The sequence below is a fragment of the Thamnophis elegans genome, chromosome Z (genome assembly GCF_009769535.1).
Source record: "Thamnophis elegans isolate rThaEle1 chromosome Z, rThaEle1.pri, whole genome shotgun sequence".
Classification (NCBI taxonomy): domain Eukaryota; kingdom Metazoa; phylum Chordata; class Lepidosauria; order Squamata; family Colubridae; genus Thamnophis; species Thamnophis elegans.
Genome location: NC_045558.1, coordinates 47,464,369 through 47,482,696, shown reverse-complemented (window position 1 = coordinate 47,482,696; position 18,328 = coordinate 47,464,369). Strand labels below are relative to the sequence as shown.

The window sequence follows — 18,328 nt, the reverse complement described above, 5'->3', positions numbered from 1 at the left end:
CACTCTTCACCTGCAGTTGCCCTTTAACCTCCCACCTGTTGAGGATGCGTGGTGGTCCTCCTAGAGAAGCAGCCAAGGAGCACTTTCCTCCACCCCCTGAATAGCGCGTAGACTGAGGAAGGGGAGAGTGGAGCTGCTCTTTTTTCCATGGGGCAGAAGGAGGCGAGGCGGCCTCAGGTGCCATCAAGGACAGTCCCTCAGAAGCGTTGCGTCTCAACCCAAAACAAGGTGAGGGAGGAATCTCTGGTGTCTGCAGCAGTAGCAGCAGTAAAAGCGGCGGCGGCAGCTGAAGCACAATCTTGGGCAGTCAGTTCTGGCTCTCTCTTCCCCGAACATGTCCTGTTGCTGCTGGCACTGCTTTTGGTGAATCTAGCTCACCGGTAAGGCTCTTGCCATTCCTTCCTCGCTGCCGCTTTGTTTCGGGCCGAGAAACAATGCCCCTGAAGGGCTTGGCCTGAAACATGAGGATCATGGAGGAAAGTGTTTTAAGGGCAGAGCAGCAGCAGCGGAGAGAGCGCAGACCTTCTGAGATGCAGGAAGCAGCTGCCAGAGATGCTCTCAGGGCAAAGATGGTGCAAGCGGAGAGGACTATTGCTCCAGATCTTGCGGGTTTTTTTGGGTTTTCTATAAGCGCTTCATAGTGAGTAAAAATAAGCCCTCCAAATATACAAGTATGCCTTCAATATATTTTCACTTAAATATGCCATCCAGCCAGATCAATAATCACAATAAAAATAAAATATTTACTGTTCAGAGGCTGTTTTGAGTGTCTTCCCTCATTATTTTTCCAGAATAACTGATGCAAAAAAATTTAGCCACATCACAAACAACTCTAAATAATAATAAGATCTTTCCATCATAAGTCTAATGAAACTGAAGAAACATTTATGTTGGATGAAATATCACACTATATTCCATATACATAAACTTCAAAACTCACCTACAGTTTGGAGGAGGGTCTAATGTAATTTCTGCAAGCTCCTTCTGAATCCTTAAGAGAAAAAACACAAATAGAACTATGTTAAAAAAGTTTCCTTCTAATTTTATTGAAGGTAATTAATCACAGGATATAAGAGGTTTTAATTACAAATTAAAAGGCTACGTGGTATAATTTTATAGCATTCTTACTGGCTATGAAGTTATAGCATTCTTACTGGCTATGAAGTTGAAGAGAAATTTTTATATAGACAAAAAGTATAGCTTCCATCCCAAAAGAAGAGACACAGACTATGATTGTAGTGGGGCTACATCAGACTATGATTGTAGTGGGGCTACATCTCCTGACCAATTATCTCCTCCCAATCTCTGCCTTTTTGATGCCCTGCACTCTAGTGCTCTCAGTTGCCCTTTGCTGTCTTCTTGTTCCCACTGCTGATCAAAATCATCTGGCCTGTCCTTTCATAAGAGAGCTATTAGACATTTGAGGTTTTCTTCCTGAGATCATGTGCAGTTTTCTTCAAAACCTACTTGGGGAGGTAGGTAGGCCTTGTGTGACCAGCAACTGGCTATACTGTGTCCAGCCCTGGGCACCACATTTGAAGAATATTTCAATGGAACTGGAACAGGTACAAAAAAGAAAAACAAGGATGATGAGGAAATTGAAACTAAATAATTGAGGACAAAGTAAAAAAAAAATAGAGTGGAGTTGAGCCTTAAGAAAAAAGACTGAATGTGGTCTTGAGAACTCATAAAAAGAATTATTGTATAGAAGAAAGCCACAATCCATTTTCTAACATTTTAGTTTATAGGGCATAAAATATCTTAGTTTTAAGAAAGCAGTTGATCTTTTGGGAGGAAAAATAGAAACAATAATTTAATAGCAGAACCAGTTACCTATGAAATTAAGTTACCTTTTAATGAGGTAACTAAGACTTACCTATCTACATTTTACTGGATGCTTTGAAGCAGAAATTATATGCACAGTTTTAAGAGATGTTTTAATTTCAATTTCTGCACTGAACAAAATGTTAAACTTGATGGCTTAAATGTGTGCATGCACATGTGCACGCACATGCACACGCACCCCCCCCACAGAGAATAAATCTCATCAATAAATAGGTATGCAAATTCCAGATATTTTGGTGCTTAATTCAATATGCAAATGATTTTTAAAGTCACACACATTTAATGTTACGTATATCTACCTTCCTTTACGTTAATAAATATTTCAGATGTACTATTTCAGATAAATCACCAACTGATATACACAACAAGAAGAAAAAAAAAATTAGTAATATTCAAATTGTGGAAAGCATTCCCTAACAATATTTGCTGGCATCTTCCATTTTATCAGCAGAACGTCACTTCTATTGTTCTCAATGAATGGTAATAGATCATACATTGCAATATATTTCTGAACTGTAACCCTCTCATAGTCATTTACTGAAATGGACAGCCATAGAAATAGAACAAACAAATAAATAAAAGATATAAACGGAATCTCAGTTTAAACAGTAACATATACTATAACATATATTACCAACTTTTTTTCTTTTAAATGAATTATTGCATGATATAAATGGTTTACGTTCTCTTGAAAAACTTCACAAAAACTGGGAGTCAGCAAGATCTTTGGCTACCATAGCATATTGCTTCTGGAGAATGAGATATACTATTACAAAAACATAAAATCTCATGAAATGTTGTTTCAAACTGAAAATATAAGATTTTGAGCAAGAACTCCAAAATTTCACAAAATAAAAAATAATAATGCCCATCTTTTGCAAAATATGGTATAGATATCCTTCATTTTATAATCACAATTGGGCCTGGAATCTTGGTTGTTGAGTGAAACAGTCATTAAGCAAGATGCCATATGACTGCTTCACTCAATGACGGCAATCTGGCTATTCCAGTTGCAGAACTTAAGTGACCTGATCGGAAGAAAGCATAGGTTTCCTATACACCTGAGAAGCCTATTTCCAGTCTCCACTCTATTGGTGGAAGGCTTGCACCTTTTTCCCACCCCATCATGGACTACAATTGTGAGCAGGATGGTGTTCACTAGCACTTTCCCTTTCAGAGGGACAGAAACTATGGTAACATATTCCCATCTGGAGCAGCTAAAATGCTGGTGTTCTGTACCATTTGTTTTCCTCTGGGGGGTGGAAACATTGGCATTTGATAGCAGTTTTCCCAGAGTGGATTGAAACATTGGTGTTTGTTATTGTTTTCCTGCCCTGATGGTGGTGGAGGGAATGCTGGTGTTTATCAGTTTTTCCTCCTGGATACACAGAAATACTGATATTCACTAACATTTTCTCTTCCAGAAGGGAAAACAGTAATGAACACCAGCGTTCCAAAAGGCTCATAAAGCTGGTATTTGTTAATATTTTCTCTTTCAAAGGGGCAGAGATTCTGGCATTCGCTAGCATTTTTCGCTACGGTGCTGCTGTTCTAAATGCTCAGAATATTCGCATTTGCTATCATTTTTGCCAGCTTTGAGGTTCATTCTTTTAGCATGCGAGAGGATTTACCCTTACTGCATTAAGTGCTAATGAGCCCTTCACCTAAAATCTTTCTTGATGGTTTCCCCATTGATTTTTCTGAGGAAGCTGGCAGAGAAGATTGTAAATGGAGTTCCCATCATTTCAACGTGGTTGGCAACTAGTCATAAATGTGAACAAGTTGACAAATATCCAAAATGCAGACATGTGAGCAGAGTAGGTTGATGTAACATATATGTGTCATTAATCACTCATTTTAGGGCCATTGTGACTGTGAACAATTGTTAAGAGACTAGTAGTAAGTTGAGAACTACCTGTAACCTCATGTAATGCTAGCTTTATTAATATTAGTTCTTTGGTGCTTATAACCAGAGCTAACTACACAACCTTTCCAAAAATTTATTTTTCCCTAGCTCATGGAATAAAACTTCCAGTTTAATATATAAAGTGAACTATAAATTAATAACAGGAGTATACAAGGAGTCTTTTTCTCCCATTAATTAAATCTATATTTTCCTTTTTAAAAGTTAACTCTATTTTTCTAGTGATAGTTTCTTGACAATTATGGTGAAGCTATTGATGATAGATCTTTGAAATAATCAGGAAAAATTACAACGTGGACTTGTTAAAAGACCATTGGTTGGAAGTTATATTCTGCATTTTTTATTTTGAATTCAGAAGCTCTCTTTAAGATGATTAAATGTTGAAATAATATTTTGAAAATGCAGATCATCTCAAAATCACAGTAACAAATTAACAGGACCAGAAATGATAGATTTGCTAACTCAGTGGATTACGTAGACTGAACAGAAAAGAATGGAATTGCGGTATGTCAAAATTTTGTTTTCAGCATTCAATAATGCATAAGAACAGGAAAGGCAAGAAATGTTTACGCTTGTAAAGCCATGTGTTTTGGGAAACCCTATTAATGTAAGCTCTATCCATAACAAATCTAAATACAGAAATCATGACTTTGAAAATTTCTAAGTGTTCTCCAGATTTCATTTACCTCTTAGGGGCAAGAAAGCCAAAATACCAAGATATTCTGTAATTCAACACTATAAATTTAAAAGTCACACTGAAATCAACATTACCCACAATGGAGGAACAGTGGATGAAGATGATGGAATTTGCAGAGATAGCTAAATTAAGTTCTTTAGTCTGAGAAAAAAATATTTATATTTAAGACTTACTTCAAATTCCTTATACTCTTGCACAAAAGGTAAAATACACATGATTTGAAGTTTTGATGATTAGAGAAAAACTGGATATAGAAAAAATGATTTTTTAAAAAAATAGACTAAGGGATAGTTTCATAATTATTCTTGTTAAAATTGGAAGCTTCTTTCTAGTTCTTGTATTCTTTCTGTACTTTTACTTCTCTTATCTTTTTACTCTTTATTAATGTGTGCTAGATTTTATGTTCTTTGTGAAACTTTTATTTAAAAATATAAAAGTCACACTTATGTGTTTTATCATATATATGACGAAGTGGTTGGAATGCAATATTGCAGGCTAACTCTGCCCACAGCCAGCAGTTCAATCCTGAGTTGATCCTAACTTGCTCATAGTTGACTCAGCCTTCCATCATTTCAAGGTCAATAAAATGAGGACGTATTGTTGGGGGCAATATGCTGACTCTGTAAACCACTTAGAGAGGGCTGGAAAACACTATGGAGTAATAGGTAAGTCTAAATTCTATTGCTATCTATAGAATTTGGGGGAACAGTGATGAATTTTACAGCAATAAGAATCACTATGAGATTTTATCTGAAATGCCTGAAATATTTAAGGCTAATTAACTATAAAATACACTGACAAATATGAACATTAGTTTGTCTCTTATTCACTTGCACATATTTATATAAGTCTTATGTATATGACCCAACTTTAATAACAGTGAAATCAGTATAGTTAGTAAACAAGCAACTGTTATTGCATGTGCTATAGTTGTCAATTGACCAGTTAGCACATAAATACTGTAAGACAACCAATTATAGTTATTAAAAGAAAAATAATCTGAAAAGTAAACCAAAGAGCAAGTACCTTTTAGCACTGGTTGAAAGTTTAGCTGCTGTTTTGCTAGAGATTTTGCCTTCTTTTTTCTTAGGTTGAATTTGTTCTCTTTCCTGATCCTGTTGAATACTTTCTCGCTGATCTCCATCAGAGCTGCCTCCACTGGTACTTGGGCTATCATCAACTCTTTGCCCTTCAGTAGTCATCTTATATTCTAAAAGAAAAGTAATAAAAATTAAAAATAGTTTTCATTTTTATTTCATTTCTTCCTGTTTTGTTTTATTATTCATCTAGTTCTAATATGTTATGTGTTAAACCTATGAGTTATGAAATCCTATAACCAGTTTGACAATATGAAATTCTGATGGAACCTGCCTTTTTAAAATCTCATAGGAACATCCCTGCTTTAGTAAGTTTTGCATAGAATTTCTATTGTTTGGCTCTCGCTATTTTTTGTCACAATTTTTAGAGGGTTGACTTTATAGTCTTTTGTTACAAGAATTTTGTTATGAAAATGTTACACTTGTTCATTTTTTCTTACAGTCTTCTAAAAGAGTCTTCCTGTTGATATTTGTTTTATTAGATTTTTTCACAATAATTTCAGATATGTTTCTTAATATCATTCCAGTGTATCATTTTCCAAGTGTACAGCTTTTCTATCCAGCTTTTTTAGTCTATTGACTCAGTCTTGCTCTTATTATTCACATCCATTGTTAAGCACTTTTTAAAAAGATTCTCTAGTTTTATTTATCCATTTTAAAATTTCCACTCGTTCACTATTCACTAAGTGATCAATGTTTTGGTAATAGCTAATAAATATCAATTTGTGTCAAAAATCATTTTACACAAATGTTGCAGCATGTATAGGTTACTGTATTTGATCACATATTATTCTCTTGTTGTTTTATAGAACAGCAGAATTTACCAGCTAGATCTAGAAGCTGGTATGGTTTTTTTATGAAAAGGAGTGTCTTGTGCATCCTTATAGGGGCAGTTACTAAGCAAAAAGACAGCCTGTTGATTTTTAATACTATTGCTACCCATGTTCTCCCCAAAATAAGGACAGCGTCTCCTATTAGTTTGTCCAATGTATGTGGCTGGGCAGATTTTGCATGTATTTCATAGACTCCTTGGTTTTCTAGCTGGATCTTGTCTTTGGGGTTTTTAAAGATTTGGCTATTTTTTGGTCACTGCCGAAGGCTGATATTGATATTGTGTTTGTGGAGAATTTTGCTGATTTTATCTGTGGTGCCTTTGATGTAAGGAAGGAGGGCAATGCCATTGTCCTGTTCTGTGTCCGAGAACGTGACGATACTTCCCGCCTACCAGACATCTAGAAACTAGCCCTAGTCAACAAATGAGTCCCAATCACAAAAACCGACACCGGACCCAGACACACGTCATGAACACATGGCCAGACTGCAAACTCGGAGCCAAACCAAAGCCCGGGATGTTACACCACAGCCATCTGCTCAGGACATTACATCACAGAACTCAGGAGGTTACAACACAGCTAACCCCCCCAGGAGGTTGCAGCACAGGACTCAGGATATCACTACAATAGAGCTCAGGATGTCATCACACAGCCCATTACCCAGGCTGTTACAACACAAAAGAACAATAGGCACACAGCCAGTACCTCAGCCACACAGCATGTTACGAAACAACAGACTAATCTGCAAACATCAACTCCATCAACTAATCAAGATGTTACAACACAGCCAACCAATCCGCTTACAGCAACAAAGCCAGCACTCCACACACCCCTACCAATATTTATAAAAAGATGACAGCTCCAATTACGCTTGCTCGCACAAGCATGAAGCCGAAGGCACCAGCCTGAAGATGACGAGTGGGACCTCATCGAAACGTCGCCAAGATACTCTCAATCTTACATGGGAAAAGACCCGAATATGCCGACACACACACACACACACACACACTTTATATTTGTAATCTTATATTTTTCTTATTAAAAAAGAATATAAGATTCGTATAATTTTCTCATGAAGTTGTGTGAATTAATTTTCTCTTTGTTATAGTATATATTTTTATTTTATAAATTTATGAGGTCACTCAAATTTAACTCTCACTATTTTGGACGAGAAAGATAAGAAAATATGAGAAAGATTACAGTCCAGTAATCAAATAGTCAAATAGTATAGCCTGTCAAATGTATTTAGACATAATATGTGAGAATATTCAAATGCATGTAATTTAATTGGCTATGCTGTAATATTTTATTTAGTATCAAAGCAGACCAGCAGTATTTATTCTTCTGTGTACATTTTATAAGAATAAAGAATTATGTACCCTATAATCAGATAAAGGTAATGATAAGTTATCAGCAAAATGGTGTAATAGTATTTGTTGTTCCTTAAAGCTGATTTTGGAAGTTACTAGATGATTTAAATAAAGCAGTAAAGATTATATTAAGACATAAACACACTAAGATATTAATGAGTGAATATAGCTGAAAGAACATAAAAGGATCTTGTTCTATAAAATCTCTACCACGTAGAGAGCTATATTTTAACAAATTTTTAAAAATAAAATGAGAACTTAAACAAGTCTAGTTGCAAATTTATGGCATGTTTTTCTGCAAATATGCATACCACAACCATTCAGAAAGGTCTACTATGTCTGAAAATATAATACTATTTTGTATAACAATACATTTCAAAATAAAAAAAATATTTAATGCTAATCAATACAAAACACATTAAGCCAAGTGTTTAATATATTTCCCTAATATATTTCAAAATATGAATCAACATCAAAACATATATTCTAAATAAGCTTATATTTGTCCCTAAATGGGACTGAGTCATCAAAGTCTAAAGCAAAGGATTGTAGGAACTGTAGTTGAAAATATCTGGAGGGAACCAAATTGCCCATTCTGACTGGGGTTTGGAACAGAATGACTTTAATGCAATAATTCCCCAAATTCACAAACAACCCAAATGAGCTAATATTATATTCCTGATCCAAATATTGCTTGAAAATAACTGTACCAGAATTATCAAAGCAATGTGACTTCTGAAAGTCATTTTTGATCACTTTGACAATTATGATGTTTTAACATGTTGCTTTAATTGAGAAAATGTGAGAATTTTTGATAAAACTGATGGGGGCAGGGGGAGATGACAAATCTAAAACAAACAAAGCTGAGCAATTTTAACCAAGCAGGCCAATATTTAAATGATCAATATTTGTAGAAGCTTAACACTGTATCTAAATAAATTTATTAAAACACACACATATTTCTTGAGGGTTTCAATCATCCTGGTCAAAAGCTTGGACAAAGTGCAAAGTCTTCAAGGCCCTGCACAATGTAAGTTCTTATATATATTTCAGTTGTAGGCCTATTATAGGAATAAATTATAGAAATAAATTAGATAGTAATAATACAAAATAAACAATGTTATCAAAGGGGTAGTTATAACATCATTCTCAGTATGCCAGAAACAAGTCAGCAAGTATTCTATTAAAATTCTTATGAAATGAAGCCTGCTTCTTATAAAGCACATTGCTTCAAAAACAAAAGATCTCATAGAAAAGCCCCTTTTGATTCTATTGCTCTAGCAAGTACTTATCAATCTTGTGGGCTTGTATTCTGTTCTCAAGGCAAAAATGATGCAAGGCACCAATAGAACTCTGGAGGTAATTACTACTGAGCTGTCTCAGTAATTACTCTGCGCTGCTGCCTGTAAAGTGAAAATAATTTAAGAGTAGCACACATGGGCTCCTATCCGCTTTCCCCTAAAGTGAGTAAAGAGACAATGTCTTACCTTTCTTTCTAGTTAGCCTCTATTATAATTAAATGGTTTGGGGGTTTAGGATAATAATAAAACTTTAGGCAAGAAAAAGAAAATGTACAGGTACAGTATATATGGCACCTTGCTCAAATAGTGGTGACTATGAGAGGCACCTTGGAGTCCCAGTGGACAATCACTTAAATATGAATCAGCAGTGTGCTGCTGCAGCTGCCAAAAAGGCCAACACAGTTCTAGGCTGCATAAACAGAGGGATAGAATCAAGATCACGTGAAATGTAAATACCACTTTATAATTCCTTGGTAAGGTCATACTTGGAATATTGCATCCAATATTGGTTGCAATGATGTAAAAAAGATGTTGAGATTCTAGAAAGAGAGCAGAGAAGAGCAACAAAGATTCCCTAATTAGGGGACTCAAGGAATAAACCTATAAAGAATGGTTTCTGGAACTCGGTATATCTAGTCTTATGAAAAGATGGACTAGGGGTGACATGATAGCAGTGTTCCAATATCTCAGGGGTTGCCACAAAGCAAGGAATCGAACTATTTTCCAAAGCACCTGAGGTCTGAACAAGAAACAATGGGTGGAAACAAATCAAGGAGAGAACCAACTTAGAACTAAGGAGAAATTTCCTGACAGAACAATTAATCAGTAGAACAATTTGCCTCCAGAAGTTGTAAATGCTCCAACACTGGAAGTTTTTAAGAAGAGATTAGATAACCATTTGTCTGAAGTGTTGTGGGTTTTCCTGCCTAAGCAGGAGGTTGGACTAGAAGACCTCCAAAGTCTCTTCCAACTCTGTTATTCTAATTCTGATGAAAAGATAGAGATCAACAACTCAAGTGACACATTTTAGCTGGTTAATAAAAAGCAATATAAAAAGTATTAGACTTTTTCAGGTTAAAAACATATTGAATTATAATGAAATAATATTTTGGTAAAAGAGTTTCCAGATGTAAAAACAATTCATTTTCAAAAGAAAATTACAGATAGGAAGACAATATTTAAATCATTAAAAATTAATTTACTTAAAAATACCACTGATTAATCACATTTGTAATATTATTATCTTTTCAAAAATTTGGCTTTGGTCCCAGACATGGAGTCAATATTTATTATTTGTCTAAGATCCTTGTTTTATTTTGTTTATTTCGTTGTTTATTAGATTATTTTAGTTTGGGCTGTGTGGTTTAACATTTTAAGCTAACCTTTTCTAGTGTTTTGAACACTGCTCACTGGAGTTGGAAAGCCAATAAATTTTAAATAATATTTATTCATTTCTACCATATCATTATTTTTATAACTCAAAGCAGTGAACATACCACCTAACATTTCTTCATATTTTCTTACTAAAAAATAACCTTGTGAAGTGAGTTGGGCTAAGAAAGAGCAACTGGCTCAAAATCACCCAGCTGGTTTTCATGCCACAGGTGGGTTAGAACTCAGTCTGCTGGTTTATAGACTGGTGCCTTAACCACTAGACCAAACAGACTTTATATGGATAAATATAATTTCAAATATTGCAAATGACAACTGTTTATAAAACTGCAACACTTACTAATTTTTAATCTCTTTTTTCATATACAACTCAAGGTGTCAAACATACCAATAGTCCTTCCTCCTCCAAGTTCCCACAATTTTCCTGTAAAGTGTTGGGTTAAGAAAGTCACTATGAGAGAAAAAAGAAATAATTCTAAAATATTTACGTTATTTTTATAATTCTGAAATATTTACTCTATTTTTACTGTACAATATTTTGAACTATTATTGTCATTTGCATATTTAATTATCTGTTTTGTATTAAAATAAAAACCTAAAGAATTCTACCATCTATTCTTCCCTTTAAAACGGATCTTTTCAAGTAACACAACTTTTTTAAAAAGGACAACAAAACATGTGCATATAGTACTTTCAAGTGGTTTGCCCGAAAAAATAAGTGTTCTCCAAGTATATACTTTTTTAACAATTGTGTGCCATAAAAATTATTGATGAAAATCAACCACATTCTTTTTCAAGTGTTAAAATTCATCAGATAAATGCATAACACTCTGTGCATAAGGCATAACATATTTCAATAAGAAAATGCAAACTTTTACAATCAAAAATAAATGTTTAAATCTGTCATTATCTGCCTATTTTCTTTTTCTCTTTTGTAAACTTCATGTAGTACACTGAAACCATTTGAAATGAACATTAAGTTACTTTTTAAGAAATCTGCAACTAAATATAAATGTTTGGAACAAATGTTTTCAATATCAAAAAGTGAAGTTCAATCTTTTACATATGGTCAAACAAAAACAAGAACAAACAGTCAACCAAGGAGAATGATGCATTTGGAAAACATTTTATTTCTGTTATTAGCACTACTACAAACAAGTACTTCAAGATTAAGTCACAATGCAAAGACAAAAGCTTAGATTCCTTTTATTAAATTGTTCTACATGCAAGCAAAGGATTTAGGCAGGGATGCAACATGATTAGAAAGTTAAACAGACAAGAAAATGAAACAAATTTGCATATTAGAGAATCTGGGGTCTGTATACATTTTAATAAATAACTAGAAACTTCATCATTCCTCACCTGCTCCCCCAGTCTGCCCTTTTAAAGTCCTCCAGAAAGTATGAACAGAACTTGAGTAACATACAATTGTGATTTAGTGGCAATGGAAAATAAGAAAGCAAAAATGAACTGAATATTTATTTCAAATCCTTGAAAGGCAATCTGGTCTAGTGGTTAAGTTTAGAAACCAAGATAATGTGACTTCTAGTCTTGCGTTAGGCATGAAAGCTGGACCAATCAATAAATTTGAACCAATCACTCTTTCTCAGGCCACAACTTGAGGGTCAGATGATTAGCCAATCAATTCCTTTTGTAACCGATGGATCAATACCCCACTGATGGTGTTTCACTGATATGGAAAACAGAACAAAACAAAAAACAGACAAAAATGCTAGAAAGAGAAAATATTCTTTCTTATAGAGTAGCAGTCAGCCCCATCTTATTTACTAGGAGCCAGAGTAAACGATAAGAATGTAGAAACACTGGCATTTAGGTTGCGGAAATAGAAAGAGAATGGGAAAACCTTAGAATAAGTAAGGTTTGAGATTCTGGGAGTGGAAGAGAAAAGTGTAAAGCAGAGGACTTAAGCAGACACCGGGAATAGATTTGAACAAGCTGCCTATTTTTCTATTTTCCTAAAGGAGATGAACAGCCACATGTCATAGACATAATTATGCAGCACCAGCAATGGCAAAGATACAATTTAAAAATGCAAATTTTTAAAATGTGATATTTCCATTTTCAAGAACTTCTGGTTTTTTTAAAAAAAGAAAAGTATTAAAACTACAAACAAGGGAAAAGAAATAGGTAGAAATGGGGAATAGTAGGTAATGAGATTAAGAAGATATAGGCTGCCCAAAATATATATATGAGCATTCAAAAAATGACATAAGTAAAGTGGGAGATAGGAAGCAATCTTAGAAAGTTCTAATCACAAAATGCTGTTATAGAAAAGTTTAAGAGTGTTTGTGTCACACTCCTCTGATCTGTTTTAAAGGGGGAATGGAAATTGTTTGACCTTTTCTTCTGTTTGAGGATTGAAATATCTGTCAGCGAAAGTCTGGTTCACATACTATTTCTTACTAAAATACTTATTTTATTTAACTAGAAAGGAATATAAGGTTTATTTTGTACATAAGGAGATAAAAGGTAACTATTGACATTTAACTAGTAAGATAATAAAGGTTAAACACTAACAGGATAATGATAGCAATCATAGGTTATCATGGGAAAATCTTTTTCATGGATAAATCAAACATGCTAATGTAATAGGATACAGTGAATCACAAAAATGTTTTCAATTAATAGGAAGCATTAAAATGAGAAAATAAGAATGATGCAATAACTCAAAAAATCTCAAAATGGAAAATTATTAGGCTGATTGAGTCCTTCCGATGCACCCTAAAAAGTTGGCTTTTCCAGCAAGCCAGCCTGGCCTGAACAAAACAAAACAAATTGTTGATCATTGTTAATTTTAATTCAATTTTTTTTAAAAAAATGTTATTGTCAATTCTAATTGGGTTTGTTTGGGATATTCTATTTAATTTTTAAAAAAACTTTTGTAATATGTGTTTCTTTTAATGTTGTACGCCGCCCTGAGTCCTTGGGAGAAGGGCGGCATATAAATCTAATTTATAAACCATTTAAAAGATACAACAAAAATACTATTGGAATTCTGGTGGTATTGATGGAAAATGATCCACTGAGAATATAGGAACACGGGAATAATTCAGTGATGTGGGATTAATTGACAATAGATTATACAGACTGAAGTATTGTCTCAGAAAGTGTTGAGTCCTCAGCTACACAGAGTGAATTTTCTATATCAGTACCATTTCTGTACAAAACAGTGCATACCAACAGAATAATGTCAGTTGAGAAAAACACATGAGTGTCTATCGTTTTATAACTTAACATAAAATTCCCATCTGGATAAACACTATTACAAGGGGCAACACACAAGTACTTTTTGTAAAGAAATTGTTCACATGGAAACAAATGAAATGAAAAGTAATCCTTAGGTTGAATTACTGTATTACTTATCTTGAAGTGAGCTTACTGTTGCTTACTTTTTAAACATGTTTAGTTTTCACAGTTATTATATTACTAGATAGATAACTAAATAGTCAGCTATCCTAAAATAATAGATCATGAGAAATTTTATGTAAGTAGATAAGAAATTAAGAGTAATTTGATATAAGAATATTTCTTTGTAATAGTATATAATGACATTTGGAACATGATGGTATTCGAAGGCAATGGATTGATTTTGAGCTTTAAAAGGAATTCTGTTAGAAATATCAGTCCAAATAACTGGGCCAATGACAGAATTGTTCTAAAATTTTAGAGGATGTTTTAAGTTTTACTATGTTCTATTTTTTATATGAAAGAATTAAGAGATAAGAAAGAATATATACTTTAAAAAGGAGATAAGAATATATACTTTTATAGTTTTTTAAAAAACAAATAAAAAGTGCTGCTATTGCTTGGGAGCAAAAACTACTTTAGAAAGACTTTGGTGTTCTCTGAGCTTGGATATTTGCTTTTACCCCTCATCTATTTTAGCAGTTAGCAGACCTTAGCAGCATTGCTTGACTGATGGGAATAGAAAGATCATGAAAAGGACTGCATATCGGATGTACACAAAGATTTGTGTATAGATATCCAAGAAGCAATATTTTTTAGTTTTTGATTTACAGATGTTGTATTGGGCAACATTGTGATACCCAATAGCCCATTATAATAAGAGTTCGAACTTCTTCTTCAATGTGCATAAAAGCACAAAGAATCAAATCCACCTTCCTCTCCTGTGAGTACAGAAAGGTGATGAAAGGGCATTTGTAGCATGGTCTTGGGTAGTGCTAGCAGACAGCTGGTGATTAAAGGGATGCCACTAGGGTAGAGAGGAATTGGCGATGTCTGTGGAAGAGACTAAGGGGTGAGAAAGAATAAGGGAGAAAAGAACAACGGAGGGAGGAAGGGGGGATAAGTAGCTGATGTACATTAGGCAGAAGAAACGAGATCGGAGGTACCGGAATGGAACGGAAACTACTTGCTTAGGGCTAGTGTTGGAACCCTGATTACAGAGAAGGGGGTATAGAAAATACTAACTGGGAACCGAGGGACGTTTTAGCTCGAAGGAAACACGGCCAAGTTGGGGCGGGGGGGCTGCCTCGTGGATAATCAACATCTAGGAGCAGAGGGGGGTTAGCACTGCTTGCCACGGTAGGCGGGCCCAGATTTAATAGTGGGGGAGCAGCGGTTGTATTTGAAGAGGGGGGTACTTTCAGGAGTGGGGAAGGGGTAAACGAGGCTTTTACCTGTAGGAGGAGGGACAGACGCAGGTCTTTCACTCTCCAACTTCGGTGCTCTGCGTCCCGATCCTTATCCAAGGGAAGAAGCGCCCAGTAGGGGGTGAGGAATGCCTCTTAACGGCCGGCCACGGAAAACATATACGCGCCCACCACTCTTCCACCCACCCTCGACGATGAGTTCCCAAGCTACGCTTTCGCCGTCGCCTGAAGAAAAGTAAACCCGCAGCGCGAAGCGCGTTCCCGAATGGTTCAATTAAGCCAAGAGTTAGCCTTGGAGCGGGGGCGGAGGGGGGGAAAGGACCAGGCGGGGGCGCGCCTGAGCTCGCGGGCAGGGCAGAACGACGGCGCGAGGAAAAGTAGCTGAGGAATTGGGAGCGAGGACGCGCGGCCGCGAGGAAAAGAGGTGGCGGGAGGGCGGAGACAAAAGCATGAGTTTAAAGGGAAATGCGAGTTGAAGTAAAACATGGGAGAGAGAGACAGGAGGTCGGTTTAGGGCGAAGTGCGTAGTGCAGGGAAGAGGAGGTGGGTTCTCTTGTGTGGGTGAAACTGAGGTCAGAAGAGAAGGGGTGCGAGAGAAGAGTGATGCCTGTAAGGATTTTGAAGGAAAGGCTTATTTCCTCAAACTCTGTACGCTGCTTTCTTCAGACTAATAGCGAAGAAGAGTCCACGTTTAGGAGTCAAATACTACGGCTAATTCTTGATCTTATGAGAGCGAAGAAGATCACTTAACCCACGCGAAAATGGCAGAAATGCTTGTCCTTTTCTCTCTGGGAACATGGAAGCAGAATTGGGTTTTATGAGGCTGACCCATCAAAAGCTCTCACCTGCGAATTTTTTCGTGCCGTAAGAAGAAACTAGAAATCCAAAGTTCAACGCAATAAAAGAAATGGAAAAATGGAAAAATTTCCAAAGTTACAAAACTTGCATATTATACTTCTGTCTCATTCCCAGACCCACAGCATAAGCATGTTTTCTAGAACTATTTTTATATGATATATCTCCATGATATGGCTCTTGTTCCATCCTCCACTCACAGCTGGGAAAGTCTTTCACATTTCTCTCTATAATGTGTTTGGCTCTGGACTATGGTGTCATCAGTGATGTGGCTGATGAAATGATCAGGGCATCTGTCAAGGCCTCTAAGCAGTTTGAGACTTCTCTCTTTAGATCACTGAGCTCTTCCAAAACCATTTTGGTTTGGTCTGTTAGAGAGACAGGGCATCTGGCTTCTACAGACATGACTTCCATGCAGTGCCTGATCAGAGCTTTCTGAAATGTTTGCCAAGTCTTTATAAGGTCCTCTAGAGTTAGGTTTAGAATTCTTTTTTTTTAAGCATTGATTTGTTTTTTTTAATTTAAAATTAAAGAGAAATGGATTTGCCAATAATGTTGATAGTACTGTCACCAAAAAACATATACCAGTACTTCTGTTTTTTTTTTTTTTACAGAATTTCCACTGTTTTTGCTAACATGACCATACTTTTTAATGGGCTACTTCTGACCTTAGCTGCTCATTGTCAATTCTATCACTATATAGATGAATGCAAATATGGAAGAAATGGTTGAATAAAGTAGCTGCAAGTTTTCCTTATTTTCCTCCCACCAGTTAATCATATACTGTCAGTGTAGTACACTTTCAAAACAGTGCAGAAATTGTCTTCAGAAACAGCCTAGCTGGGGGGGGGGGTGTCAAACTGGCAGCCTGCAGGCCGGATGCATCACATGCAGGCTACGCCCGCCGTGGCTCCACAAAGGCAAAAAAGGTCACAATATGTCACTTGATGTGATTGATACCTGTGGCCTAGTTTGTAAGTCATTGGTGAAAAGCAGGTCGTCATCTGCAATTTGTTAGGCAACTTGAGAGGTGACTAAGCCTGCTATTTGAGGCATCAGAATATCCATCATATATGAAGGTAAATGATTGGGGCTGCTTTCCTGCATGCAGAAGTTGCTTTCTGGGAGTGAAAATGGGGCCAGGTGATCTACCAATCATTTTCTTTTAATTTGTCCTATAGTAAAACTTTTAAAGATAGCTTTACTCACTGTACTTATTTATAAGGAATAAAGTTTATCATTGGGATAGCAAATTTTACCACTGATACCACTGGTATATGTGTGAATGTGTACACACACAAACACAGCATTATGTCATAGTGCAGTTATTTTTGCAAAATGAGCTTTAATTTCTAAAAAGAGGGTAAAGTTTAGAATGTATAGTGACTTTACACCACTATCAGTTGGGGAATTCTGCAGACAGAGGTACTGTTAATGTAAAAAGGAGCCATGTCATGTTCTAGTTTCTGGCAGATTCGCATTTCTTCCTGTTATAATCTACAGGAAATTCTCACTAGCTATTTATATATTACTCAGATATCATTGTGGAAATATAAAGCCTATGTCCATTATTGATATATTGGTGATAGTTGGATGATGTTTTAAGATGCTCTTCACAATGAAGAAATAGAAATAGCAGCTCCAATTTTCCCCATTCTATAACCTAATAAAGGAATTAAGTAGACAAAATATTCAAAAGAAAGAATAAACTGATTAGTAGCATTGTTCCTTATAATTATCACTTGAGCAGTACTTCCTGCCATGCTGATCTGAAGTAAGGTATAGATAGACAAAAGAGGCAATGCTATACCATATCTACATTTCTCACAGATGGTTTCCTAGATCTGATTCATCCATTCATAAGGTGGTCACAGGCAAATTAGAAAATGAAACCTCCGCAGAATTACTTATTCTAGTTTTGGTTTGTGGATTGTCAATAGGAAGAAGAACATACAAGACTGTTTTGTCATCAGTATGTAAGCGTAGCATCCAGTGGCATTCCTCACAACTTTTTCAAACATGGTAATTTTAGGCATGCAGTTAAGATAATCAGTCTATATTATTAGACAAAATATTAAAACAGTTTATTCATACTTGTACAAGCAATTAATAAAACATTAACCACTGATATAAGTTATTAATCACCTGTCTGTGATCATACTTCATGTTAAGTCACAGACACATTATTATTTACAACTTAGACATTTCTTAAATGTGGACAAGTTTATTTCACTTTACCATCGGTCTGGTTCTTGTGTTTACAACATAATATAATAATAATAATAATAATAATAATAATAATAATAATAATAATAATATCCTAGGCCCCTGGGTGGGGCCCGACTAGTAACCAATGCCAAATCCGGCGAAACAACTGGCC

The 18,328-nt window shown here is 35.5% G+C and overlaps 1 protein-coding gene across 1 annotated transcript in view; it reads right to left on the bottom strand.

Annotated features, from left to right (window-relative positions):
- LOC116522294 (ubiquitin-conjugating enzyme E2 E2) overlaps positions 1-15,465 on the bottom strand; it is a 70,079-nt gene extending 54,614 nt beyond the window's left edge. Inside the window, exons 1-3 of the mRNA XM_032237130.1 lie at positions 15,121-15,465; positions 5,493-5,676; positions 941-991 (exon numbers count right to left, since the gene is read on the bottom strand). Coding sequence (XP_032093021.1) covers positions 941-991; positions 5,493-5,668 — 227 coding nt within the window. The 5' untranslated portion in view covers positions 5,669-5,676; positions 15,121-15,465. The remainder of the gene's footprint in view (positions 1-940; positions 992-5,492; positions 5,677-15,120) is intronic.
- Positions 15,466-18,328: the final 2,863 nt, after the last annotated feature.